The sequence below is a fragment of the Kogia breviceps genome, chromosome 4 (genome assembly GCF_026419965.1).
Source record: "Kogia breviceps isolate mKogBre1 chromosome 4, mKogBre1 haplotype 1, whole genome shotgun sequence".
In the NCBI taxonomy this organism is placed as follows: domain Eukaryota; kingdom Metazoa; phylum Chordata; class Mammalia; order Artiodactyla; family Physeteridae; genus Kogia; species Kogia breviceps.
In genome coordinates, this window is record NC_081313.1 from 177,308,258 (window position 1) to 177,335,351 (window position 27,094).

At 41.3% G+C, this 27,094-nt stretch overlaps 2 protein-coding genes across 3 annotated transcripts in view; one reads left to right on the top strand and one right to left on the bottom strand.

Annotated features, from left to right (window-relative positions):
- Window positions 1–17,539: 17,539 nt before the first annotated feature.
- LOC131755849 (methyl-CpG-binding domain protein 3-like 2B) lies at window positions 17,540–20,981 on the top strand. Its single transcript, XM_059062448.1, has 2 exons — window positions 17,540–17,584; window positions 20,397–20,981. The coding sequence occupies exons 1-2, from the start codon at window positions 17,540–17,542 to the stop codon at window positions 20,979–20,981; spliced, it is 630 nt and encodes a 209-aa protein (XP_058918431.1).
- A 4,547-nt stretch (window positions 20,982–25,528) lies between these two features.
- Window positions 25,529–27,094, bottom strand: part of ADGRE1 (adhesion G protein-coupled receptor E1) — a 49,084-nt gene continuing 47,518 nt past the window's right edge. For both annotated transcript variants that reach the window (XM_067032991.1, XM_067032992.1), the window contains one exon: window positions 25,529–25,963. In XM_067032991.1, coding sequence (XP_066889092.1) covers window positions 25,958–25,963 — 6 coding nt within the window. In that variant the 3' untranslated portion in view covers window positions 25,529–25,957. The remainder of the gene's footprint in view (window positions 25,964–27,094) is intronic.

Consider the following 27,094-nt stretch of genomic DNA (forward strand, 5'->3'; position numbering starts at 1 on the left):
ACAGGCTCCGGACGCGCAGGCCCAGCGGCCATGGCTCACGGGCCCAGCCGCTCCGCGGCACGTGGGATCCTCCCGGACCGGGGCACGAACCCGCGTCCCCTGCATCGGCAGGCGGACTCCCAACCACTGCGCCACCAGGGAAGCCCTGGAACTATATTTTAAAAACACAACTGCAATCCTCAAAACTGAGAACAAATAACTAAATGAGCCTAATTGCACATCAACTTGGAAACAGGATTACCACACAGTTTGAAAAAGAATGCTTTCACCTGACTTTCAAACAAAGCACATTGCTAATTCAGCCAGTTTCCTACTGATGGATGTGTGAGTTGTTTCTTATCTTTTGCTGCTGCAAGTAATACTCCCATGAATAAACTCGTGTGTATATGTTGTTTTGTACTTTGGGAGGTCTATGTTCAGAGTATCTTTCCAGAAGTGAGACTGCCAGGTAAGAACAGCAAAATTTCTGAGTGTAATTTGTTATATATACTGAGGGAAACTATCATTAACTAAATAAATTAATGTTATTAGGAAACAATGTTTAATATAACATATAAGGGATTAATATAAAATCAAAGAAGAAAAAACCACTGTGAAGTTAAATTTGAATTAGAAATATCATCTTAAACTCATGATTAAAAAAAAAATATATATATATATCTCCTAGCTATATACAGTGAGAGGTCCTAGAAGCAATGACACTCCATCTGCGCCCACCCTCACCCCATTTAAGGGACCAGCTTGCACGCCCTCCATCCCGCTCTAGGAGCGAGCAAGGGAACTTCTTACTTGTTTTCGCTCCCCTGAGTCCCAATAAAGCCTTGCCTCAATTCCTCGTCTGACCTCTTATTGATTTCTATTGATTAAAGAGTCCAAGGGCCCTGGTCGGCAACAGAACCTGTCGTTATAAGTTGCACACAATCCTCACCTGGTCACATAGAAAACCACAGAGCAGCGAGGACAGGTAGAACTTGTGGCTATTTTCAAAACAAGCTTGAGCTCCAGAGATGAGTTTCTTGTCTGGGAAAAAAAAAAAGTACAAATATTGCTTTTGAGGCTTTTAATAGCGAGTAATACAGTTATTGGATAGAAAGACACCCCCCCCCCCCATTCACCTTTTGTGTGTGTATTTACTGATTTAACTGTTGACCATGGCTGGGTTTTCCTGAAGCCTAACCAGCCGTTTGCTCCCCAAGTGGAGAAGAGAGCTTCACATTGTGTGCATTTGACTTGCTCAACTCATTTGGCTGCGCAGAGATTTTATGGCGACTCCGGACACTTTAAACATAGCTTGCCACTCTGGGACCCTCTACGTGACTCAGCCGAATTGCAAACAATTTCCACAGTGCATTCAGGACTTCGGAGCATTTAAGGTTCTTGAGCTGGGTTTCCCAACCGGGGCGCTGCTGACAATTGGGGCTGGAAAATTCCTTGTCGTGGGGGCCGTCCTGTGCACTGTGGGAGGTTGAACATCATCCCTGGCCACCACGCCCTCTCTCCTTCCCTGTTTGCGACAACCCAAAGCATCTCCAGACATGGGCAAAAGTACCCTGGGGTAGGGATGGGGAGCAGAATGGCCCATAGGTGAGGGTGATGCGGGGGACTCTCTGAGGAGGTGGCAGCGCGTCCTGAGCTGGTTGAAAACAGCAGCTTCTCCAACCTGAGGAAACGACCTGAGGCCCCAGGAGCCGGTGACTGGGGGCTGCGCGCGGCCCATGCTCTACCCTCCCCCCGGACTCCTATCAGAACCCTCTGCCCGCCCGCTCGCCCGCCGCTCACGGAGTCCTGCCCGCCATTCGGGCTTTGGCTAGGACATCACGACAACAGGAGACCAGCCGCCCTTGTCTAGACTCCAAGCTCCGACCTCCGCGCCGGCCCCGCCCCTGGCCCCTACCCCGACGCCACCGCACTTCCGCTTCCGGTCTCGGCTCTCGCTGAGTGTGCTGGCGGGAGCGGCTTCCCGCGCCTCCCAGCCTCTGGGCGAGGTCTTTTAGTTTGCTTAGTTTGTACAAGGTTGGGCCGTGGGCTAGGTCAGCTGTGGGGTGGGATCCACCTGGGAGTGACTAGGCTGAAGAGGGGCGCCGTGGGCGGGGACCAGGCTGTGGGTGGCCCCCGGTCCGATGGGCGTGGCTCTCCAGGGGCGGAGCTGGGAGCGGATGGCAGGTTTGCGAGACGAATATGTGGCAAGGATAAGGAAGGCTAGGGTGGATTGTGGGATGGGATGGGGCTCATTTCTACGTGGAAAGTAGAAGGAGGGAAACTTACACCGTGCAAACACTGATTTTAAAAAAAGCCAGTGTCTATACTAATGTCAAATAAAGTGGTTTACCGATCAAAGAAAATTACTAGTGACTAAGAGAGATGATGTACCGTGAAAAAAGGGTCAATCCATCAAGAAGACAGTAATTGCAACAGAGCGTCAGTATACACGTATTGAAAACTAATATTACTGAAAGGAGAAATAGACAAATCCAAAATTACATTTGGAAACTTCCACACCTCCTCTCAGCATGTCCCTCCACAATTGATAGTATTATTAGAGAAAGCAAGAATAGACAAGTACCGAACCATGCCATTACACAACAGTATCAATTGACTTTTTTGTTTTTTTTGATGTGGACCATTTTTAAAGTCTTTACTGAATTTATTACAATGTTGCCTCTGTTTTATGTTTTGGTTTTTTGGCTGCGAGGCATGTGGGATCTTAGCTCCCCCACCAGGGATGGAACCCACACCCCCTGCACTGGAAGGCGAAGCCTTAATCACTGGACTGCCAGGGAAGTCCCTCAGTTGACTTTTGTAAGCCACTCAATTGACGTTTGTAGGACACGTCACCCAACATCACACATTCTAATCAAGCACCCATGGAGTATTCACTAAGATCATATTCTGGGTCATGAAATAAACTTCAATAAATTTAGAAGAATTGAAATCATACAGAGTATGTTCTCTGACCGTATCTCAAATTAATTTTGTTTGCAAAATCACCAAACAATTGGAAATCTACACATTTGTAAATAATCCATGGTTCAGATAGGAACTCTCAAAGGAAATAAAAATAAATAGAACCAAATGAAAATGAAAATACATGTCAAAATTGGTGAGATGCAGCTAAAACAGTGACGACAAAAATTTACAATACTAAATATGTATATTAGAAAACAAGAAATGTCTCAAATCAGTAATCAAAACTCCCACCTCAAGAAATTAGAAAAAGAGCATTATAAACACAAAGTAAGCCAAAGAACAAAAATCAGTGACCTCGAAAACAAATACAATTTATATGGACCTGAAAAGGATCAAGAATATCCAAGGTGTTCTTAAAGAAGAAGTAACGTGGAGAATGTATACTGCCAGATATCGACTTACCATAAAACTGCAATAGTTTAGAGTGTGTGGCTTTGTGCAAAGATAAAAAAGATGGAACAGAATATAGAGTCTGCAAATACACATGCTGATAAATGGAACTCTGGCTTATGTCAAAGATGCCACTGCAGAGAAGTAGACAGGACAGTCTTTTTAATCAGTAGTGCTCCACAACTAGATATTTATATTAAAAGAAGAAGCATAACTCCTATTTCACAATATGCATAAAAATCAATTCACAGTGGATTTAAGATCTAAAAGTAGAAGGTAAAACAGCAAAACCTTGGAAGATGTCCAATCTCTCCATTGTGGGAGGCAAAATATATTAAAAAAAATTTAAACAGGGAATCAAAAGAACTAACCATGAAAGAAAAGTACCAAACATTTATTTTATTTTTTTCCACAATATATATATATTTTTAAATTTATTTATTTATTTATTTATTTTTGGCTGAGTTGGGTCTTTTTTGCTGGGCGCAGGCTTTCTCTAGTTGCGGCGAGCGGGGGCTACTCTTTGTTGCGGTGGGCAGGCTTCTCACTGCCGTGGCCTCTCTTGTTGTGGAGCACGGGCTCTAGGCACGCGGGCTCAGCAGTTGTGGCACACGGGCCTAGTTCCTCCGCGGCATGTGGGATCTTCCCGGACTAGGGCTCGAACCCGTGTCCCCTGCATCGGCAGGCGGATTCTGAACCACTGCGCCACCGGGGAAGCCCCTCCACAATATTTTTGATTTAATAAATTAAAAGGCAAAGACTAACTGTATCTCACAATCTTAATAGGTTTGGTGGAAACCCCCCTGGTGGTGGCTGGATTAGAAACATCAAGAGACCCAGCTTTCTTCTCCTTCTGGGATCCCTATTATGTGTAGATAGGCATGCTTTATATTACCCATAAGTCTCTTATATTGCTTTCATTTTAAAAAAAATTTTAGCTTTCTGTCTGCTGTTTTGATTGGGTGAAAGGAGGGTGGAGAAGGGAAGGATTGGGAGTTTGGGATTAGCAGACACAAACTATTATATATAAGATGGATAAACAATAAGGTCCTACTGTACAGCACAGGGAACTATATTCAATATCCTGTGATAAACTGTAATGGAAAAGACTATGAAAGAGAATATATATACTGTATGTATAACTGAATCATTTCGCTGTACAGCAGAAATTAACACAACATTGTAAATCAACTTAAATTGAATAAAATTTTAAACAAGAGAGCGAGAGACCCAGCTTTGCCTATCTCTGCAGGCCTGGCCGACAGCGGACTCAGTCTTGCCATGGTCAGAGTTTCCAATTTCCCAGAAGTACCAAACACTTAAAGGTGAATAAAATAAAGAGGCTACAATATAGGAGTTCCGGAGAGACATATGTGAGATAGGAATAATACAGAGGAATTCGAGAAATAAAAACACTCAGAAAGTAGAGTCTTAAAGGCACAGCTGTCAGTTGGACAGTGAAGTAAATGCTGCACAGTAAAGTAAAATGAGGATTTTTTTAAAAACTGTTGAATTTGGCTTAATAGAAATTGTCGACATCCTTGACAGCATGGATTGGGTGGTGTAGTTGGAACAGACCTGATTTCAGTGGGCTGAGAAAAGAATGGGGCCTGGGGGAGAGGAATATTTGAACATGAACAATCCTTGCAAATGTTTGCCTTGAAGATTAGCAGAGAAATGGGAAAACAGCTATGGAGAAAGACTTTGGGTTTAGGAAAGACAGATTTATTTTATTTTTTTGGCAGGGGGTCCCAAGGAGGATGAGTCCAGGGAAGTGTTTATTATTATTATCATCATTATTGTTCTATTATTGCATTAAATTATGAGACTCAAGGTATGTGGCATTAGAAATACACTGGATTGAGAGAAACCTATGCATAAACAACTAACAAAAGAACATAATAAGGCGTCTGTACTTAAAAATCACTTTGGGGGCTTCCCTGGCGCAGTGGTTATTTTTATTAATTAATTTTATTTTAAAATTTTTTATTAATTTAATTTTATTTTTATACATTAATTTTATTTGATTATTTATTGTCCGCCTGCCAATGCAAGGGACACGGGTTCGAGCCCTGGCCAGGGGAGATCCCACATGCCGCAGAGCAACTAAGCCCACGCGCCACAACTGCTGAGCCTGTGCGCCTAGAGCCCGTGCTCCGCAACAAGAGAAGCCACAACAGTGAGAAGCCCGCTCACTGCAACGAAGAGTGGCCCCCACTCGCCGCAACTAGAGAAAGCCCGTGCACACCAACGAAGACCCAACACAGCCAGAAAAATAGAAACAAATAAATTAATTTTTAAAAGCACTATGGGATTATTATTATTTTCAATAGAGATGACCTCTAGTGAATTCACACACGTCTTTGTTGCCTTTAAAGAGTTCCTCACCTCACACGGCAAAATCAAACTACAAAGCAACAGCAACCTACTTTTTCTGAACCTGTTTCCCATGCTTGCGGTGTAGGACAGAAGGACACCATGGCCCTGGAGTCACTGACATCAGGTAGTAGCCATAATGGTCTTCAGGAGAGACCTCGAGGGGAATGTGACCTCAAGCTGGTGGTTTCCTGCCCCCCAGTGTCCCTTTCTGTGCTTCATCGGGAAGTCGCAGGCTCCATGTCTAGTTAGAGGTGTCAGGCATTCTAGTCCTAATCTTCTGGTTGTGAAACCCTCTTCCTTGTGCACTCAGAGAATATCTGGGGAAATGGGTTCAGAAAGCAAAGCACAATCTTTTTTTTTTTTTTTTTTTTACATAACATCCCTTTACAGAAGGTTAAAGCTTGGAAAGAGGGCTAAAGAACTAGAGGGAGACTTTTGTAGTCGAAGAAAGTCTGCTTCCTAAATGGAAAATGTTCTGCCTCTTCTTACTGGTTATATTCATGTGGATACCATGGACCAGTTGATGTTTGGGGAAGTTGGAGGAAGGAGGAGCAGGGCAGCTGCTAGGTTTGAGGACTTTGGGCAAAGTGGTTGAATTATTGTGAGATTTAGAGAAACGGAGAGGAATGAGTATTTACTGATGAACTGTAAGCCCCTGCTAAATAATGTAACTATCCATTTCATTTAATATAATCTTTAAAACAAAATACGAGGTTTACAGATATGGAAACTAAGGACTTACAAGAAATCACCTGAATACCTCATTGTTCCACGATCGACAAAGCTGGAGTTTGAATTCAGTCCTTTTGATGCTAGAGGACTTTCCACCCCACAGCAACAATGTCTTGGGCAGTGGGCAACACACACAGGCATACCACTGAGATGTTGTATGTTCAGTTCCAGATTAACTGCAATAAAGCAAGTCATGTAAATTTTCTATTGTATTACAAATCATCTTTTCTGTATTAATTCATTTATTCTACAAAGATATAATGAGCACGTATGATATACCAGGTGCTGGAGATACATGGATTTCTTCCTTTCTATTCATCAGCACTTAAATATCCTCAAACATTTGCTATCTTTTAAAAAGTTTTTCTTTTATTGAAATATAGTTGATTTACAATGTTGTGTTAATTTTTGCTATACAGCAAAGTGAATCACATATATATACATTCTTTTTCATATTCTTTTCCACTATGGTTTATCACAAGGTATTGAATACAGTTCCCTGTGCTACACAGTGGGACCTTGTTGTTTATCTATTCTTTATATGATAGTTTGCATCTGCTAATCCCAAATTCCCAATCCATTCCTCTTCCACCACCACCCCCTTAGCAACCACAAGCCTGTCCTCTATGTCTGTGAGTCAAATTATTTGCTATCTTAAAGGAAACAAGATAGTACCTATTTGATCTTCAACTTAAGTGGAATAGCATAATTTACACACACACTCTGCACACACATTCACAAAACACTGAACACTTACTACGAGCCTACCAAGTTGACTAGAGATATAGGCCCTATGAAGCCCCAGAGAAATCCCTGTTTGCCCCCAGATTTATTGAGATATAATTGACATATAACATTGTGCATGTTTAAGCTGTACATCGAGATGATTTGATATATGTATGTAATGTGAAATGATGACCACAAAAAGTCAGTTAACACATCCATCACCTTACAGTATGAGGGTGTGTGTTTTTGTGTGTATGTGCTGTCACGGTGGGGTGGATTGTGTCCCCTTGTGGGATGGCAGAGATTCCACCCATGGGAATTCACTCGCATCCACTCTTCTGGGCTTAGCTATTCTATCTTTTGTCCAGCCAGTACAAAAGGAATGTTACAATGCACCATATGTGATTTCAAATTTCTGAACAAACACATTTAAAAAAACAGAAGATCAAATGCACTTTTAAAACAATTTACTGAACTCAAGTAATCCAACCATATCAGTTGAATTGTCACCTACACCATGATGAATAAGATAAGTTCTCTCTAAACACAGTAGAAGAAGCAGATGTCCACTCTTCCAGAATGGTCTGTGCCAGTTCTTGATCAGGGGGTTGGCCTGTGGGGAACAATCCCCTTAGAAGAGATGTCTCTGGACCTTGGAGGGCGGCCTAGACTTGGACTCGGGGAGGGAGGCAGAGGTCTGAATGCAGAGCTGTTCCAGGACCCTAGACCAGGAGGTCCAGGCTGAATTCAGCCAGCAGAAGGCATAGTCCTGGACTGGGCTTGGGCAGCCTCAGCAGTCCTGAGGGGCAGTGGGCCTGGAGAGAAGTTTGAGGGGTAGGATGCTCAAGGAAGAAGGGCTGGTCACATGGACCTGATGAGGTGAGGGTCCCTTTGGGGGCTGGAGGCCTTGGAAAGCCTCCCACACCTCCAGACTCATTTTTGTACTCATCTCTGTTCAAAGGACAATACCCAGGCATGGGGATGCAGGAGAGGAGTGGTGGGGGTGGTGTCCTAGCTGGGATCAGATCTCCACCCCCAGCATGGCCCAGGGATTCACCTGGGCCAGCAGATGCAATTGCTTTTAAGGTATTTGTAAAATCCAAACAACTTAAAAGTTCTCCTTCACTGAGGTAACCCTACAGTCCTTTTAATCTCTTGTTCCCACAGACCTGCTGGGGCTCCTCCAAGGTCTCCTCCCATTGACTGCACCCGAACTCATTGTCAGGATGGGAAATTATCCTATAACTGACCTCTAGAATATGCAGCTGATCAGCCTTCCTGGGTGTCTAGAGCATAAATCATCCTTTTCTGCTTGGCCTCAGTTTCATGGTCTCATTGTTTCCTCTGTGAAGTTGGGACACCTATTTTTGAGCTTTCTCTTGAAAAACAAAATGAAATGTGACATTTGGACAAAATGTTGGACCAAGGCTGCTACCCATGGAGAATGTCACAGGTAATTTGGAAATTTTATTCTCATTCTTTCCCTCGCATAATGTGTCTCAAATTGTAAAGTTGTATCACAATCACTGGAGGGTTTTTACTTTTATTTTATTTTATTATTATTATTTTCTAACATCTTTATAGGGGTGTAACTGTTTTACAATGGTGTGTTAGTTTCTGCTTTACAACAAAGTGAATCAGTTATACATATACATATGTTCCCATATCTCTTCCCTCTTGCATCTCCCTCCCTCCCTCCCACCCTCCCTATCCCACCCCTCTAGGTGGTCACAGAGCACCGAGCTGATCTCCCTGTGCTATGCAGCTGCTTCCCACTAGCTATCTATTTTATTTGGTAGTGTATATATGTCCATGCCACTCTCTCACTTTGTCCCAGCTTACCCTTCCCGTTCCCCATATCCTCAAGTCCATGCTCTAGTAGGTCTGTGTCTTTATTCCTGTCTTGCCCCTAGGTTCTTCATGAACAAATTTTTGTTTATTTGTTTGTTTTAGATTCCATATATATGTGTTAGCATACGGTATTTGTTTTTCTCTTTCTGACTTACTTCACTCTGTATGACAGACTCTAGGTCCATCCACTTCACTACAAATAACTCAATTTCATTTCTTTTTATGGCTGAGTAATATTCCCTTGTATATATGTGCCACATCTTCTTTATCCATTCATCTGTTGATGGACACTTAGGTTGCTTCCATGTCCTGGCTATTGTAAATAGAGCTGCAATGAACATTGTGGTACATGACTCTTTTTGAATTATGGTTTTCTCGGGGTATATGCCCAGTAGTGGGACTGCAGTGTCGTATGGTAGTTCTATTTTTAGTTTTTTAAGGAAGCTCCATACTGTTCTCCATAGTGGCTGTATCAATTGACATTCCCACCAACAGTGCAAAGGGTTCCCTTTTCTCCACACCCTCTCCAGCATTTATTGTTTCTAGAGTTTTTGATGATGGCCAATCTGACCGGTGTGAGATGGTATCTCATTGTAGTTTTGATTTGCGTTTCTCTAATGATTAATGATGTTGAGCATTCTTTCATATGTTTGTTGGCAATCTGTATATCTTCTTAGGAGAAATGTCTATTTCGGTCTTCTGCCCATTTTTGGATTGGGTTGTTTGTTTTTTGTTATTGAGCTGCATGATTTGCTTATAAATTTTGGATATTAATCCTTTGTTAGTTGCTTCATTTGCAACAATTTTCTCCCATTCTGAGGGTTGTCTTTTGGTCTTGTTTATAGTATCCTTTGCTGTGCAAAAGCTTTAAAGTTTAATTAGGTCCTGTTTGTTTATTTTTGTTTTTATTTCCATTTCTCTAGGAGGTGGGTCAAAAAGGATCTTGCTGTGATTTATGTCATAGAGTGTTCTGCCTATGTTTTCCTCTAAGAGTTTGATAGTGTCTGGCCTTACATGTAGGTCTTTAACCCACTTTGAGTTTATTTTTGTGTATGGTGGTAGGGAGTGTTCTAATTTCATTCTTTTACATGTAGCTGTCCAGTTTTCCCAGCACCACTTATTGAAGAGGCTGTCTTTTCTCCATTGTATATTCTTGTCTCCTTTATCAAAGATAAGGTGACCATATGTGCATGGGTTTATCTCTGGGCTTTCTATCCTGTTCCATTGATCTATAGTTCTGTTTTTGTGCCAGTACCATACTGTCCTCATTACTGTGGCTTTGAAGTATAGTCTGAAGTCAGGGAGCCTGATTCCTCCAGCTCCATTTTTCGTTCTCAAAATTGCTTTGGCTATTCGGGGTCTTTGTGTTTCCATACAAATTGTGAAATTTTTCGTTCTAGTTCTGTAAAAAATGCCAGTGGTAGTTTGATAGGGATTGCATTGAATCTGTAGATTGCTTTGGGTAGTATAGTTATTTTCACAATGTTGATTCTTCCAATCCAAGGACATGGTATATCTCTCCATCTATTTGTATCATCTTTAATTTCTTTCATCAGTGTCTTATAATCTTCTGCATACAGGTCTTTTGCCTCCTTAGGTAGGTTTATTCCCAGATATTTTATTCTTTTTGTTGCAGTGGTAAATGGGAGAATTTTCTTAATTTCACTTTCAGATTTTTCATCATTAGGGTATAGGAATGAGAGATTTCTGTGCATTAATTTTGTATCCTGCTACTTTACTAAATTCATTGATTAGCTCTAGTAGTTTTCTGGTAGCATCCTTTGGATTCTCTATGTATAGTACCATGCCATCTGCAAATAGTGACAGCTTTACTTCTTCTTTTCCTATTTGGATTCCTTGTATTTCTTTTTCTTCTCTGATTGCTGTGGGTAGAACTTCCAAAACTATGTTGAGTAAGAGTGGTGAGAGTGGGCAACTTTGTCTTGTTCCTGATCTTAGTGGAAATGGTTTCAGTTTTTCACCATTGAGAATGATGCTGGCTGTGGGTTTGTCACATATGGCCTTTATTATGTTGAGGAAAGTTCCCTCTATGCCTACTTTCTGCAGGGTTTTTTTTTTAAATCATAAATGGGTGTTGAATTTTGTCAAAAGCTTTCTCTGCATCTATTGAAATGATCATATGGTTTTTCTCCTTCAGTTTGTTGATATGGTGTATCACGTTGATTGATTTGCATATATTGAAGAATCCTTGCATTCCTGGAATAAACCCCACTTGATCATGGTGTAGGATCCTTTTAATGTGCTGTTGGACTCTGTTTGCTAGTATTTTGTTGAGGATTTTTGCATCTATGTTCATCAGTGATATTGGCCTGTAGTTTTCTTTCTTTGTGACGCCTTTGTCTGGCTTTGGTATCAGGGTTATGGTGGCCTCATAGAATGAGTTTGGGAGTGTTCTTCCCTCTGCTATCTTTTGGAAGAGTTTGAGAAGGATAGGTGTTAGCTCTTCTCTAAATGTTTGATAGAATTTGCCTGTGAAGCCATCTGGTCCTGGGCTTTTGTTGGAAGATTTTTAATCACAGTTTCAATTTTAGTGCTTGTGATTGGTCTGTTCATATTTTCTATTTCTTCCTGGTTCAGTCTAGGCAGGTTGTGCATTTCTAAGAATTTTTCCATTCCAGGTTGTCCATTTTATTGGCATACAGTTGCTTGTAGTAATCTCTAATAATCTTTTGTATTTCTACAGTGTCAGTTGTTACGTCTCCTTTTTCATTTCTAATTCTATTGATTTGAGTCTTCTCCCTTTTTTTCTTGATGAGTCTGGCTAATGGTTTATCAATTTTGTTTATCTTCTCAAAGAACCAGCTTTTAGTTTTATTGATCTTTGCTATTGTTTCCTTCATTTCTTTTTCATTTATTTCTGATCTGATCTTTATGATTTCTTTCCTTCTGCTAAATTTGGGGTTTTGTTCTTCTTTCTCTAATTGCTTTAGGTGCAAAGTTAGGTTGTTTATTCGAGATGTTTCCTGTTTCTTAAGGTAGGATTGTATTGCTATAAACTTCCCTCTTAGAACTGCTTTTGCTGCATCCCATAGGTTTTGGGTCTCCATTGTCATTTGTTTCTAAGTATTTTTTGATTTCCTCTTTGATTTCTTCAGTGATCACTTCGTTATTAAGTAGTGTATTGTTTAGCCTCCTTGTGTTTATATTTTTTACAGATCTTTTCCTGTAATTGATATCTAGTCTCATAGTGTTGTGGTCGGAAAAGATACTTGATAGGATTTCAATTTTCTTAAATTTACCAAGGCTAGATTTGTGACCCAAGATATGATCTATCCTGGAGAATGTTCCATGAGCACTTGAGAAAAATGTGTATTCTGTTGTTTTTGGATGGAATGTCCTATAAATATCAACTAAGTCCATCTTGTTTAATGCGTCATTTAAAGCTTGTGTTTCCTTATTTATTTTCATTTTGGATGATCTGTCCATTAGTGAAAGTGGGGTGTTAAAGTCCCCTACTATGTTTGTGTTACTGTCGATTTCCCCTTTTATGGCTGTTAGTATTTGCCTTATGTATTGAGGTGCTCATATGTTGGGTGCATAAATATTTACAATTGTTATATCTTCTTCATGGATCGATCCCTTGATCATTATGTAGTGTCCTTCTTTGTCTCTTGTAATAGTTTTTATTTTAAAGCCTATTTTGTCTGATATGAGAATTGCTACTCCAGCTTTCTTTTGATTTCCATTTGCATGGAATATCTTTTTCCATCCCCTCACTTTCAGTCTGTATGTGTCCCTAGGTCTGAAGTGGGTCTCTTGTAGACAGCATATATATGGGTCTTGTTTTTGTATCCATTCAGCCAGTTTGTGTCTTTTGGTGGAAGCATTTAATCCATTTACATTTAAGGTAATTATCAATATGTATGTTCCTATTACCATTTTCTTAATTGTTTTGGGTTTGTTTTTGTAGGTCTTTTCCTTCTCTTATGTTTCCTGCCTAGAGAAGTTCCTTTAGCATTTGTCGTAAAGCTGGTATGGTGGTGCTGAATTCCCTTAGCTTTTGCTTGTGTCTAATGGTTTTAATTTCGAATCTGAATGAGATCCTTGCTAGATAGAGTAATCTTGGTTTTAGGTTTTTCCCTTTCATCACTTTTAATATACCCTGCCACTCCCTTCTGGCTTGTAGAGTTTCTGCTGAAAGGTCAGCTGTTAACCATTTGGGGATTCCCTTATATGTTATTTGTTGTTCTTCCCTTTCTGCTTTTAATATTTTTTCTTTGTATTTAATTTTTGATAGTTTGATTAATAGGTGTCTTGACGTGTTTCTCCTTGCATTTATCCTGCATGGGACTCTCTGTGCTTCCTGGACTTATTAACTATTTCCTTTCCCATATTAGGGAAGTTTTTAACTATAATCTCTTCAAGTATTTTCTCAGTCCCTTTCTTTTCCTCTTTGTCTTCTGGGACCCCTATAATTCAAATGTTGGTGTGTTTAATGTTGTCCCAGAGGTCTCTGAGACTGTCCTCAATTCTTTTCATTATTTTTTCTTTATTCTGCTCTGCAGTAGTTATTTCCACTATTTTATCTTGCAGATCAGTTATCCGTTCCTCAGCCTCAGTTATTCTGCTATTAATTCCTTCTAGAGAATTTTAAATTTCATTTATTGTGTTGTTCATCATTGTTTACTGTTTAGTTCTTCTAGGTCCTTGTAAAAACCTTCCTTGTATTTTCTCCATTCTATTTCCAAGATTTTGGATCATCTTTACTGTCATTACTCTGAATTCTTATTCAGGTAGGCTGCCTATTTCCTCTTCATTTGTTTGGTCTGGTGCGTTTTTACCTTGCTCCTTCATTTCCTGTGTGTTTCTCTGTCTTCTCATTTTGCTTAACTTACTGTGTTTTGGGGTCTCCTTTTCACAGGCTGTAGGTTCGTAGTTCCCGTTGCTTTGGGTGTCTTCCCCCAGTGGCTAAGGTTGGTTCAGTGGCTTGTGTAGGCTTCCTGATGGAGGGGACTAGTGCCTGTGTTCTGGAGGATGACACTGGATATTGTCTTTCTGATGGGCAGGACCGCTCTGTTGGTGTGTTTTGGGGTGTCTGTGACCTTATTATGATTTTAGGCAGCCTCTCTGCTAATGGGTGGGGTTGTGTTCCGGTCTTGTTAGTTGTTTGGCATGGGGTGTCCAGCACTGAAGCTTGCTGGTCGTTGAGTGGAGCTGGGTCTTAGCATTGATATGGAGAGCTTGGGAAAGCTTTCACTATTTGATATTTCATGGGGCCAGGAGGTCTTTGATGTACCAATGTCCTGAACTTGGCTCTCCCACCTCAGAGGCATAGGCCTGACACCTGGCCAGAGCACCAAGATCCTGTCAGCCACACGGCTCAGAAGAAAATGGAGAAAAAAAGAAAGAAAGAAAGAGAAAATAAGAAATAAAATAAACTTATTAAAATAAAAAATAATTATTAAAAAAATTTTAAAGTAATAAAAAAAGTAAAAAAGAAGTGAGCAACCAAAACAAAAAACAAATCCCCCAATAATAAGAAGAGCTAAAAACTATACTAAAAAAAACAAAGGACAGACAGAACCCTAGGACAAATGGTAAAAGCAAAAGCTATACAGACAAAATTACACACAGAAGCATACACATACACACTCACAAAAAGAGAAAAAGGAAAAAAATATATATATATCCTTGCTCCCAAAGTCCACCTCCTCAATTTGGGATGATTCATTGTCTATCCAGGTATTCCACAGACGCAGGGTACATCAAGTTGACTGTGGAGATTTAATCCGCTGCTCCTGAGGCTGCTGGGAGAAATTTCCCTTTCTCTACTTTGTTCGCACAGCTCCCGGGGTTCAGCTTTGGATTTGGCCCCGCCTCTGCGTGTAGGTCGCCTGAGGGCGTCTGTTCTTCGCTCAGACAGGACGGAGTTAAAGGAGCCGCTGATTCAGGGGCTCTGGCTCACTCAGGCCGGGGCGGGGGGGGGGGGGGTGTGAGGGAGGGGCGCGGAGGCGGGGCGAGCCTGCAGCGGCAGAGGCCGGCGTGACGTTGCACCAGCCTGAGGTGAGCCGTGCGTTCTCCCGGGGAAGTTGTCCCTGGATCCCGGGACCCTGGTAGTGGCGGGCCGCACAGGCTCCCGGGATGGGAGGTGTGGAGAGTGTCCTGTGTTCGCACACAGGCCTCTTGGTGGCGGCAGCAGCAGCCTTAGCATCTCATGCCCGTCCCTGGGGTCCGCGCTGATAGCCGCGGTGGCGCCCGTCTCTGGAGCTCCTTTAAGTGGCGCTCTTAATCCCCTCTCCTCGCCCCCCAGGAAACAAAGAGGCAAGAAAAAGTCTCTTACCTCTTCGGCAGCTCCAGACTTTTCCCGGACTCTCTCCCGGCCAGCCGTGGCGCACTAATCCCTTCAGGCTGTGTTCACGCCGCCAACCCCAGTCCTCTCCCTGGGATCCAACCGAAGCCCGAGCCTCAGCTCCCGGCCCCCGCCTGTCCCGGCGGGTGAGCAGACGAGCCTCTCAGGCTGGTGAGTTCCGGTCGGCACCGGTCCTCTGCGGGAATCTCTCCGCTTTGGTCTCCGCACCCTTGTGGCTGCGCTCTCCTCCGCCGTTCCGAAGCTTCCCCCTCCGCCACCCACAGTCTCCGCCTGCGAAGGAGCTTCTAGTGTGTGGAAACCTTTCCTCCTTCACGGCTCTGTCCCACTGGTGCAGGTCCCGTCCCTATTCTTTGTCTCTGTTTTATCTTTTTTCTTTTGCCCTACCCAGGAACGTGGGAGAGTTTCTTGCCTTTCGGGAAGTCTGAGGTCTTCTGCCAGCGTTCTGTAGATGTTCTGTAGGAGTTGTTCCACGTGTAGATGTATTTCTGATGTGTTCGTGGGGAGGAAGGTGATCTCCGCGTCGTATTCCTCCGCCATCTTGGAGGTCTCGAAGGTATCATCTTTTAAGTGATACACTGCAATAAATGAGCAATTGTAGCTTAAGATTCGAAACTTTCCCTCCGTAATCCAATCATGAGATTCTAGACACCATCATCAGTTTAAAATGCAAACTTGATCAGTTACCTTACTTTAAAAAAAATCTTAAATATCTTTTAAAAGAACTTTTAATTTTACATTGTAGTTGATTAACAATGATGTGTTAGTTTCAGGTGTACAGCAAAGTGATTCAGTTATGCATATACATGTTTCTATTCTTTTTCAAATTCTTTTCCCATTTAGGTTGTTACATATTTGAGCTGAGTTCCCTGTGCTATACAGTAAGTCCTTTTTGGTTATCCATTTTAAATATAGCAGGGTACTTTTAATCTTTCATTTCTGTCTTCAGCAGATATTTACCCTGTTGTCTTATCATAATTATTAATACTGCCCTTTTCATTCCCCAGTATATCCCAGTTGAGAGGGACAGTTATTTGGTCTCCCCTTTTATAGAGCACACAAACTATGTGCAAACTCTGGGGTAAAATCTGTGATCCAGAAATAAACTAAAGAGACTCACTGCCCCTGTTGAAGTTAATCTTACTGAGAGGAAAGAGTTATAAAGAGCACACAGAATTTATAACATGCTATATAGAAATAACTTCTGTGATGAACCACAAGGTTTTATCCAGCCAACAGCAATAGAATTAGAACAACGTGGCCTACATAATTTTAAATTTGGTAGAACACACATTGAGGAAAGTAAACACGAATAGAGGAAACTGTTTTTTAACCCTTTTATTTAACTGAAGATGGAATTGAAAGTGTTCTAAGGTATTAGCATGTGAGAGAGGAGGTAAGAGCAATTAACTGTATTAGTCTATATTAATTAAAGGAGTCAGAATTTGATCACTAAAGTAACTTCACAAGTTCTGTATATGACTGCAACTAGCAAGTTTATAGAGAGAAAATGTAAAAATAAAAGAATTAAATTAGTGAAATAAAGATAGTAAGGAGACTGTTTATGTCAGAGGGTAGGGAAGGAGTAAGATGGTTGAAATAATCTCGAAGTTACCAGTAATTAGGTGAAATGTAAATGTACAAAATATTGAGTTCTTTTCAATGATTCTGTGATATAGACTTCATAGACTTGTTAGTAAATATTTTGGACATTCTTTTATTGATAAACATTTATACAATCTATAGTTTTTTTCTGTGAAAACATAAGTTGTGTGGAAATTTTAGCATATAGAAACTTCCATAACTACTTTTGTAGAAGGTATCCATACTGAGTGAAAAAGAAAACATTAAATTGTTGACAGAAAGTAAAAATAACACCCCCATTCACAAATGTATTAAATTTTTTCATACAGTATTTCATATTATTCAGTAGCGTCTAATATTATCAATAGCCCCAAATTCTTGTGTCTGTGTGGAAAGATCTGGGAATCTCCAATGCCTCTGGTCTGAGACAGAGTGCGTCCTCTGGATTGGATTTTCCCCTGATTGGGTTGTCCACTCTCTTCCCCTATAAAAGGGGGAATCAGAGGCAGAAGTCACTGCACTTTCCAGCAAGACACAGGCTGTCTGCATCTCCAGGGTGAGTCCAAGGACAGCTCTCGGAAGATGGGAGAACCTGAATGGACCAGTTTTCCCAGCCAGCCTCTTCTGGTGAGTGTGGAATCCATGCTGATGGCAAGAGTGTACATTAGGATGCTTTGTTCTTTTGTAAAATCTAAGTTAGCAGAGTTTAGCTCTAAAAACAAGAAGGTATCTCATTGAAAGTTATTTCCCAGGTGTTAATGTTTCTTAAGAAATAGTCAAGATTGTGTATATGAAGGGTTTTTTTGGTTAATAGAGGAAACGTGTGTGTGTGTGTGTGTGTGTGTGTGTGTGTGTGTGTTTTAACCAAAATCACTAGGTAGTGGAAGTCGTATTTGGCCCTAGAGTGTTTAAATCGTTCTCCTCTATGGACAATTATTTGCCCACAATGTGTTTGGTCTTTTTATCTTCTTTTTAAAAAAAATTCTGTCCTCTGCTTCAAATAGGGCTCTCCAGTTTCTTTGTCATCCATCATTGTAGTTAATTTCTTTTTCCTACTCTCCCTTCTTACTTCTATTCCTCACTATCCTGCTCCTTCCCTCTCTGTCTTTATGTTGGCCTTGCTGTTTATCATAGCACCTAATTATACCTAACGCTATTACTAGACATTCCTTAGTCTAGAACCCTTTTTCTCTCATCAAGATTAAAATAATCTAGGGCAATTACTTTGTTGAGTTACATTCCGAGTAGTGTGTTGTAGTACACAACTTGGCATATAACAGCTGCTCTATAAATAGGCAGATCAAGTCATTTTTCTATAAAACATTTCATTACATTTTGAGTAATGAAAGGGGTAGTATTAATTATAATGTCAAGACAACAGGAATAAAGTGAGTTTTATGTTTTCCCTTTAAAAAATTATCTTCAGAAGACAGAAATGTGAGATTTAAAAGGAAAGGTGCACTGATTAGGTTCACAGTTTAAACAGATTATTGTGAGGAGACTTATAATGGATCACAGACAGAAAGGATTGAAATCTTAGTGACAACTGATTACAGTCCACCACAAAACAGACTAACTCATTTTATAATTGTAGTTGTGTGCATTTATTAGAAAAATTTGGAAAGTAGTTTTTGAAGTTTGCATAACTTCTCTTTAAAAAAGATATCTGAGGGCTTCCCTGGTGGCGCAGTGGTTGAGAGTCTGCCTGCTAATTCAGGGGACATGGGTTCGAGCACTGGTCTAGGAGGATCCCACATGCCGCAGAGCAGCTGGTCCCGTGAGCCACAACTACTGAGCTGGCGCATCTGGAGCCTGTGCTCCGCAGCAAGAGAGGCCGCGATAGTGAGAGGCCCGCGCACCGCGGTGAAGAGTGGCCGCCGCTTGCCGCAACTAGAGAAAGCCCTCGCACAGAAACAAAGATCCAACACAGCAAAAATAAATAAATTAATTAATAAACTCCTACACCCAACATCTTCTTTAAAAAAAACAAGATATCTGAGCACCTTGGAAAGCCAAAGCACTAAATGACTATATCAGTGGAAATATTGAAATTCTTATTATCCTCTCTTCATTGAGTACCCAACTTAGTGAGAAAAGCAATCTCAAATAAGTAGATAATATTACACATAAAATTAAAATTTTAAAAATTTACACAGAGAAAATGTAAGATTAATTTTGATATGGGAACAGGAAAGGTCATTCTGTGGCATTTTGTAGGTCAAAGGAAAGGTGCTCAAGAATTATTCGAAGTTGGGAATCTTCAGGTGGATTCAGGAGGACAAATGGATGGCTAATTTTTTGGTATAAGAATCTGGGGTGGTAGGGCATCCAGAGTGCCATTCAGGGGCAAATGCGATATTCGTTCCAACAAGTGAGTTTGTGGAGACATTGAGATAAGGATGAACTATTGGGGGAATTGGCTGGTTCAACTTGGGACCTGGTCACAGTGAGTTGAGTCATGGATATTATCACTGATCTGGTGGGTAGGCAGATGGCTATTTGGGTGTGAGAGTTGAAGCCAGATCGGTGAATCTGTGAGCATTTCTAGTTCATTAATGGTATTTGAAGGCAGGGGAATGGATGGGATTGCCTAGAAGAAGGTTTGGATGTAGAACAGATGTGAGAGCAGGACCGACTTCTAAGAAGCATCAATTGTTGTGTTGAGATAGCAGAGAGAGGAGCAGGAGGAGGGGAGGATGGGAGTCAGGGAGTAAAAATTGTTATTTACAGTGGAGAAAAAAGGAACTTTATGATGAGAATGTGGCCTTTCTAAGTTATGAGCAGGAGAATATTTGAGTGAAGATGGGACTTGGGTTTGAAAGAAAAGTATCGGAGTGTGGAGAGGTATACATGATCTCACTGAAGAGATGAGGCACTAAAGAACTATGAAAACTAGGTGATTGCATGTCTTAAAGCAAAGTAAAAAAGAGATATCAAAAAGTTTAATGTCTTGGTATTCAAAGAACCCTGTGATTTCTTTGTCCAGATAATGTTGGATTGGGGGGTACCAGCATGTGCGGAGTTCACAGTGACAGGGATATGGTAAGAGGAAAACATCCTCAAAGGAGGATGGTGGAGGGGGAAAGTCTGGAACTGGTACTGGGTCATGACCTGGAGCTTTCTGTCCTTGACTCCTATCTGTTTGATGTCCCAGGCTTCAGTTCTCAATGTGTGGTGCCGGTACTAGCAGCATCAGTATCAGTTTGAATCACCTAGAAACGCAATTTCTTATCCCCACCCCATACTTACTTGCACTGAGATCCAGAAATCTTGAGTTCTAACAACCCTCTGAAAGACGGTGATGCAGAGTACATTGAGATTCATTTCTCTAGGGAAAGAGGAGGGTGGTTATCCAAACGAGCTGAGAACATTCTCCACGACTGGCAGTGGTTTCATCCCCCACTTTATTCAAATGTTACCTTTCATTGCGTTTTCACAGGGGAAGCTCAAAAGGAATATGATGACTGAGACGTTGGAGAAGACAAGACAAGAGCATTTAGCCAAGGCCAAGCAGAGACATCGTGACAGAACTGCACTTCCCATGAGGCTGACCAGCTGCATTTTCAAGAGGCAAGTCACAAAGATAACGTCTCATCCTGACAATGCCGTCAGGCGCCGTCGATGCGACGGGACCTTGGAGAAGCCCCAGCAAGTCTGTGCATTCAGGAGACTGCAGGGGCTCCAGGTCTACAGCCCTGAAGGAGAACCTTTCAGCACGTTGGACAGCGCGCTTTTTTTCGTAGTAATTGCCCTGCGCGGTGCACGTCAATCCCTGGGCCGTGCTGGTGACCATTCTCTGCACACCAGCCCTGAAGCCATTACTACTCAATCTTCAGACGGGGCAGAGATGATCCCGGGATTGGGTCTCTTCCTCCCACAGACCCTCTGCAGGCAACGAGTAACATATGCAGATATTCGCCGACAGTCTCGGAAAGTGAAAAGAGCAAGGGAGAGACTGGATATGGCCTTGAGGGCAGACAGGCTTGCCAGGGAGACAGAGCGAGCCCGGAGCCCTGACAACTAGGTGAAAAATGGAGAAGACTGTCTTGAAGAAGCCGAGTGCTGCGGCCCCTGGGAAGTGGTTCACCGCAGGACAGCCCTCCGTCCTACTTGCCTCTTTAAGTGTCAGCCCTGTTTCTGGTCTGAGATGCTTTGTTAGATTAACATTGTACTCGATTAAACTCTTGGTAGACAAAAACGACAAGAGTCAACGTTTTTGTGAGTGAGAGATTTGGTTTCATGTGACAAGAAAAATGATTTTTCCTTATCTTTGTACACTTCAATCTCTGTCAGGATTTCTCTATTGAATTCTACAGAGGTAATGTAGTCTGGGGGGATTATGTAATGTTTCTAGTTAAAATATTTTCTTACATTGCTTACACTTAGGCAAGAAATGATACCTACTCTAGAGATTATTTTTTAATATTAATGCTATAAAATTTTATTAAGCTTGCTTTTCACTTCTCATTTTAACATCTTGTTTTGTCATTGTTGTGTCAAATGCTAAATCAGACATAAGACTTTTTTAAACATCTTTATTGGAATATAACTGCTTTACAATGGTGTATTAGTTTCTGCTGTACAACAAAGTGAATGAGCCATACGCATACATATATCTCCATATCCCCTCCCTGTTGCATCTCCCTCCCACCCTCTCTATCCCACCCCTCTAGGTGGTCACAAAGCACGGAGCTGATCTCCCTGTGCTATGTGGCTGCTTCCCACTAGCTATCTATTTTACAGTTGGTAGTGTATACATGTCCATGCCACTCTCTCACTTTGTCCCAGCTTACCCTTCCCGTTCCCCATATCCTCAAGTCCATGCTCTAGTAGGTCTGTGTCTTTATTCCCGTCTTGCCCCTAGGTTCTTCATGAACAAATTTTTGTTTATTTGTTTGTTTTAGATTCCATATATATGTGTTAGCATACGGTATTTGTTTTTCTCCTTCTGACTTACTTCACTCTGTATGACAGACTCTAGGTCCATCCACTTCACTACAAATAACTCAATTTCATTTCTTTTTATGGCTGAGTAATATTCCCTTGTATATATGTGCCACATCTTCTTTATCCATTCATCTGTTGATGGACACTTAGGTTGCTTCCATGTCCTGGCTATTGTACATAGAGCTGCAATGAACATTGTGGTACATGACTCTTTGAATTATGGTTTTCTCAGGGTATATGCCCAATAGTGGGACTGTGGGGTCGTATGGTAGTTCTATTTTTAGTTTTTTAAGGAAGCTCCATACTGTTCTCCATAGTGGCTGTATCAATTTACATTCCCACCAACAGTGCAAAGGGTTCCCTTTTCTCCACACCCTCTCCAGCATTTATTGTTTGCAGATATTCTGATGATGGCCAATCTGACCGGTGTGAGATGATATCTCATTGTAGTTTTGATTTGCATTTCTCTAATGATTAACGATGTTGAACATTCTTTCATGTGTTTGCTGGCAATCTGTATATCTTCTTTGGAGAAATGTCTATTTAGATCTTCTGCCCATTTTTGGATTGGGTTGTTTTTGATATTGAGCTGCATGAGCTGCTTGTAAATTTTGGAGATTAATCCTTTGTCACTTGCTTCATTTGCAACAATTTTCTCCCATTCTGAGGGTTGTCTTTTGGTCTTGTTTATGGTTTCCTTTGCTGTGCAAAAGCTTTTAAGTTTCATTAGGTCCTGTTTGTTTTTGTTTTTATTTCCATTTCTCTAGGAGGTGGGTCAAAAAGGATCTTGCTGTGATTTATGTCATAGAGTGTTCTGCCTATGTTTTCCTCTAAGAGTTTAATAGTGTCTGGCCTTACATGTAGGTCTTTAACCCACTTTGAGTTTATTTTTGTGTATGGTGGTAGGGAGTGTTCTAATTTCATTCTTTTACACGTAGCTGTCCAGTTTTCCCAGCACCACTTATTGAAGAGGCTGTCTTTTCTCCATTGTATATTCTTGTCTCCTTTATCAAAGATAAGGTGACCATATGTGCATGGGTTTATCTCTGGGCTTTCTATCCTGTTCCATTGATCTATAGTTCTGTTTTTGTGCCAGTACCATACTGTCCTCATTACTGTGGCTTTGAAGTATAGTCTGAAGTCAAGGAGCCTGATTCCTCCAGCTCCATTTTTCGTTCTCAAAATTGCTTTGGCTATTTAGGGTCTTTGTGTTTCCATACAAATTGTGAAATTTTTTGTTCTAGTTCTGTAAAAAATGCCAGTGGTAGTTTGATAGGGATTGCATTGAATCTGTAGATTGCTTTGGGTAGTATAGTTATTTTCACAATGTTGATTCTTCCAATCCAAGAACATGGTATATCTCTCCATCTATTTGTATCATCTTTAATTTCTTTCATCAGTGTCTTATAATTTTCTGCATACAGGTCTTTTGCCTCCTTAGGTAGGTTTATTCCCAGATATTTTATTCTTTTTGTTGTAGTGGTAAATGGGAGAATTTTCTTAATTTCACTTTCAGATTTTTCATCATTAGGGTATAGGAATGAAAGAGATTTCTGTGCATTAATTTTGTATCCTGCTACTTTACCAAATTCATTGATTAGCTAGTAGTTTTCTGGTATCATCTTTAGGATTCTCTATGTATAGTTTCATGTCATCTGCAGTGACAGCTTTACTTCTTTTCTGATTTGGATTCCTTTTACTTCTTTTTCTTCTCTGATTGCTGTTGCTAAAACTTGCAAAACTATGTAGACAGTTTTGACCTATGCTGGGTCATAGGCATACAGAGATTAAATCAGAGAAGGAACCCCTAGGTTAGCTGGGGACAAAACACATGAACATTTAAATACAATTCTCTGTATGGATGGAGTTCAGAGTTTGTTGGAGACACCCCCCAAAAAAGGGAAATTATAGTACAGGGCTAGAAAGCATGAAGTTGTAAAAAAAAATTAATAAATAGAAAGCTAAAGTAAATAGATTTGGGAGGTAAGAAAAGGGAGTTCTCGGGCTTCCCTGGTGGCGCAGTGGTTGAGAGTACGCCTGCCAATGCAGGGGACACGGGCTCGTGCCCTGGGCCGGGAAGATCCCACATGCCACGGAGCGGCTGGGCCCGTGAGCCATGGCCGCTGAGCCTGCACGTCCAGAACCTGTGCAGTGAGAGGCCCGCGTACTGCAAAAAAAAAAAAAAAAAAGGGGAGTTCTCAAGTCCTGTGTTGATAGCAGAGCCCAAGAAGAAGAAAGACTTCTCTTCTTTCCTGGCAAGGACTCAGCCAATAAAAGCCTTGGACTCTTTGTTTACTATAGCCCTCTTAACTTCCTTTTCCTCTCTTTAAACGAGTTCTCTTTCCCTTGCCGTACAGGAACTTGCATGTGGCTCACCACACGTTGCATATTGCAGACCCTGAATTGCAATTCTCCACTGATACCAAATAAACCCATTTTTGCTGGAGAAATATCTGGCAGTGTCTTTGTTTCAGCTCAACAAAGCCTTGGGAGACACACAGAGATGATATCTAATCCTACTTCAAGAGATTCAAAGAATAATTTAATATAGTAAATCAACTATACTTCACTTCTTTTAAAAAAAGAGAGATTCAAAGAATGTTTCCTAGTGGAAGTGATGACTAAGCTGATACTCAAAGAGAGGATAACAATGAATCAGATTTTGAGGAAAAATGTCATAGGAAGAGGGAATGGCAGATGTAAAGTCCCCAAATAAATGTTTCCTTTCTGGCTTTAAAGACAAGCTGAGCTAACAGCATGGCAAACAGAAGAATATTCTAGAATATTCTAGAACATTCACGAGTACAACACAAATCCCCTGGGGATCTCATTAAAATGCAGGCTCTCTGTGCTCTAGAGCCCACGAGCCACAACTACTGAAGCCCACATGCCCTAGAGCCCACGTGCTGCAACTACTGAGTCCATGTGCTGCAACTACTGAAGCCCGCATGCCTAGAGCCCATGCTCCACAACAAGAGAAGCCACCGCAATAAGAAGCCTGTGCACCGCAACGAAAAGTAGCCCCCACTCACCGCAACTAGAGAAAGGCCGTGCGCAGCAATGAAGACCCAATGCAGCCACAAAATAAATAAATAAAACAAAAATAAAAGTAAAAAAAAAAAAGCAGGCTCTAGTTCAGCAGATCTGGGGTGGCACCTGATGTCCTACTTTTCTAACAAGGTGAGGCTGATTCTTCTGGTCCACGGACCACACTTTGATTAGGGAGGTATTAGAGTGGCCACAGAGGGGAGATCTACATGTTGAATTTTCACTTCCTTCTTTTTTTTCAATTGAAGTATAGTTGACTTACAGTATTATGTTACTTTCAGGTGTACAGCGTGGTAATTTGATATTTTTATAGATTATACTCCATATAAAGTTATCATAAAATATTGACTATATTCACTGTGCTAAACCTTACATTTTTGTCACTTATTTATTTTACACCTAGAAGTTTGTACCTCTTAATTCCCTTTGACTGCTCCTACTTACCAACATAACTCTTTTAAGGGTTTCTGCCTATAAGTGTGTGTGCTTGATTTATCCCCTGAGGCTCTCCTTACAATTTTACTGACCATTTCTATAAAAGCAGGAGGGTTCTTTGTTGAAAGGTAAGCCAGTCAGTCAGAAGACACATCATTTATTGAGGCCTACTCTCTGTGTCAAGCATGTGACAGATGCTGGAGAGTCACTCTTGAAGCCACACATCAATGGACTTAGGACAAAACAAAATGGTAGCCAGAAGTTCTCGGTCCCGCCATTGCACTGCGATCTGTTATCTCTGCAAAACTCTGGAAAGTCAAAGAGTTGCAGAACACAGAAGATAAAATGGTAAACTGGAACAGGAACTCTTGTTTCTCAGCAGGGCATGAAGCCATGGGAAGACCATCCCACATATCTGTCCATGATCCGAATTTCCCAGAGAGTTCTGGAGCTGGCAGGATCCTGCATTTCCATATTAAGCCAAGAAGAGAGGATTTCAGAGAAGGCTCCTGCAGGCACCTGCTTTCCTGAAATGTTGTTTCATAGTGTATTTGAAAGCAAGAAAGGACTTTAACCCTGTGAGAGAAATTAGAATCAGAAACAGTGGCAGAATTAGTACAAATGTGAGTCCAGGGGTCAGATCTATGTGGGTATGGGTCTTATAAATACAGACAGAGATAAATATGGCAACAAAAACTAGAAGGATAAACATTTAAGTGTTAACAGTGATTACACCTAGTATGGCAGGCACTGTTGGCAGACTCAAAAGCTATTCTCAACCTCTTTACTATTGATATTCCCATTCTAGAAGCTAGAAAGCAGAATACTTGTTTTTTCAAATTCCTTTCTAATTATGAGTGGTCATGTGATGCAGTTCTGACCAATTAGGTGAAAGGGAAATCTGCTAAGGGGCTTCTGGAAAAGCTTTTGTTTCTTGTTAGAGGGAGAAGGTTGAAAGGAGAGTTTACCACTCTGCCCCATCCCTCTTCTTCCTGCCTTGAATGTGGTCACAATGTCTGGAGCTATGGCAGCCATCTTGCAACCATGAAAATAACTGATGAAAAGCCAACATGCTGTCAGTGAAATAGAAATCTAGGGAGAGCTTAGATCCTTAACAACACCACTAAGCAACAGAACCAATACCAGCAACACCTAACTCTGGGCTTCTATTCTTTTTTGTTTTGTTTTGTTTTTTTTGTGGTACGCGGGCCTCTCACTGTTGTGGCCTCTTCCGTTGCGGAGCACAGGCTCCGGACGCGCAGGCTCAGCGGCCATGGCTCACGGGCCCAGCCGCTCCGCGGCATGTGGGATCCTCCCGGACCAGGGCACGAATCCGTGTCCCCTGCATCGGCAGGCGGACTCTCAACCACTGCGCCACCAGGGAAGCCCTGGGCTTCTATTCTTGCAAGAAAAAAAATTTCCTATTTATTTATGCCACTGGATCTTAGTTACTTGTGCTTGGAATACATCAGTGAAAAAAATAAGACATTCTAGTGGGGGATGGAAGACCATAAAAATTAAATGAGATGAATAAGGAAATTATAGTGTTAGAAAGTGGAAAGCATGGAAAAGAAAATCAAGACAAGGTGCGTGGAGGAAGCATGAACACCAGGGTAGGAGAATAGGAGGCTGCACAAAATACAGTTGTCAGAGGAAATTTCATTGATAAGAAATGACTGGAACAAAGATTTGAAGAACGTGAGGGAA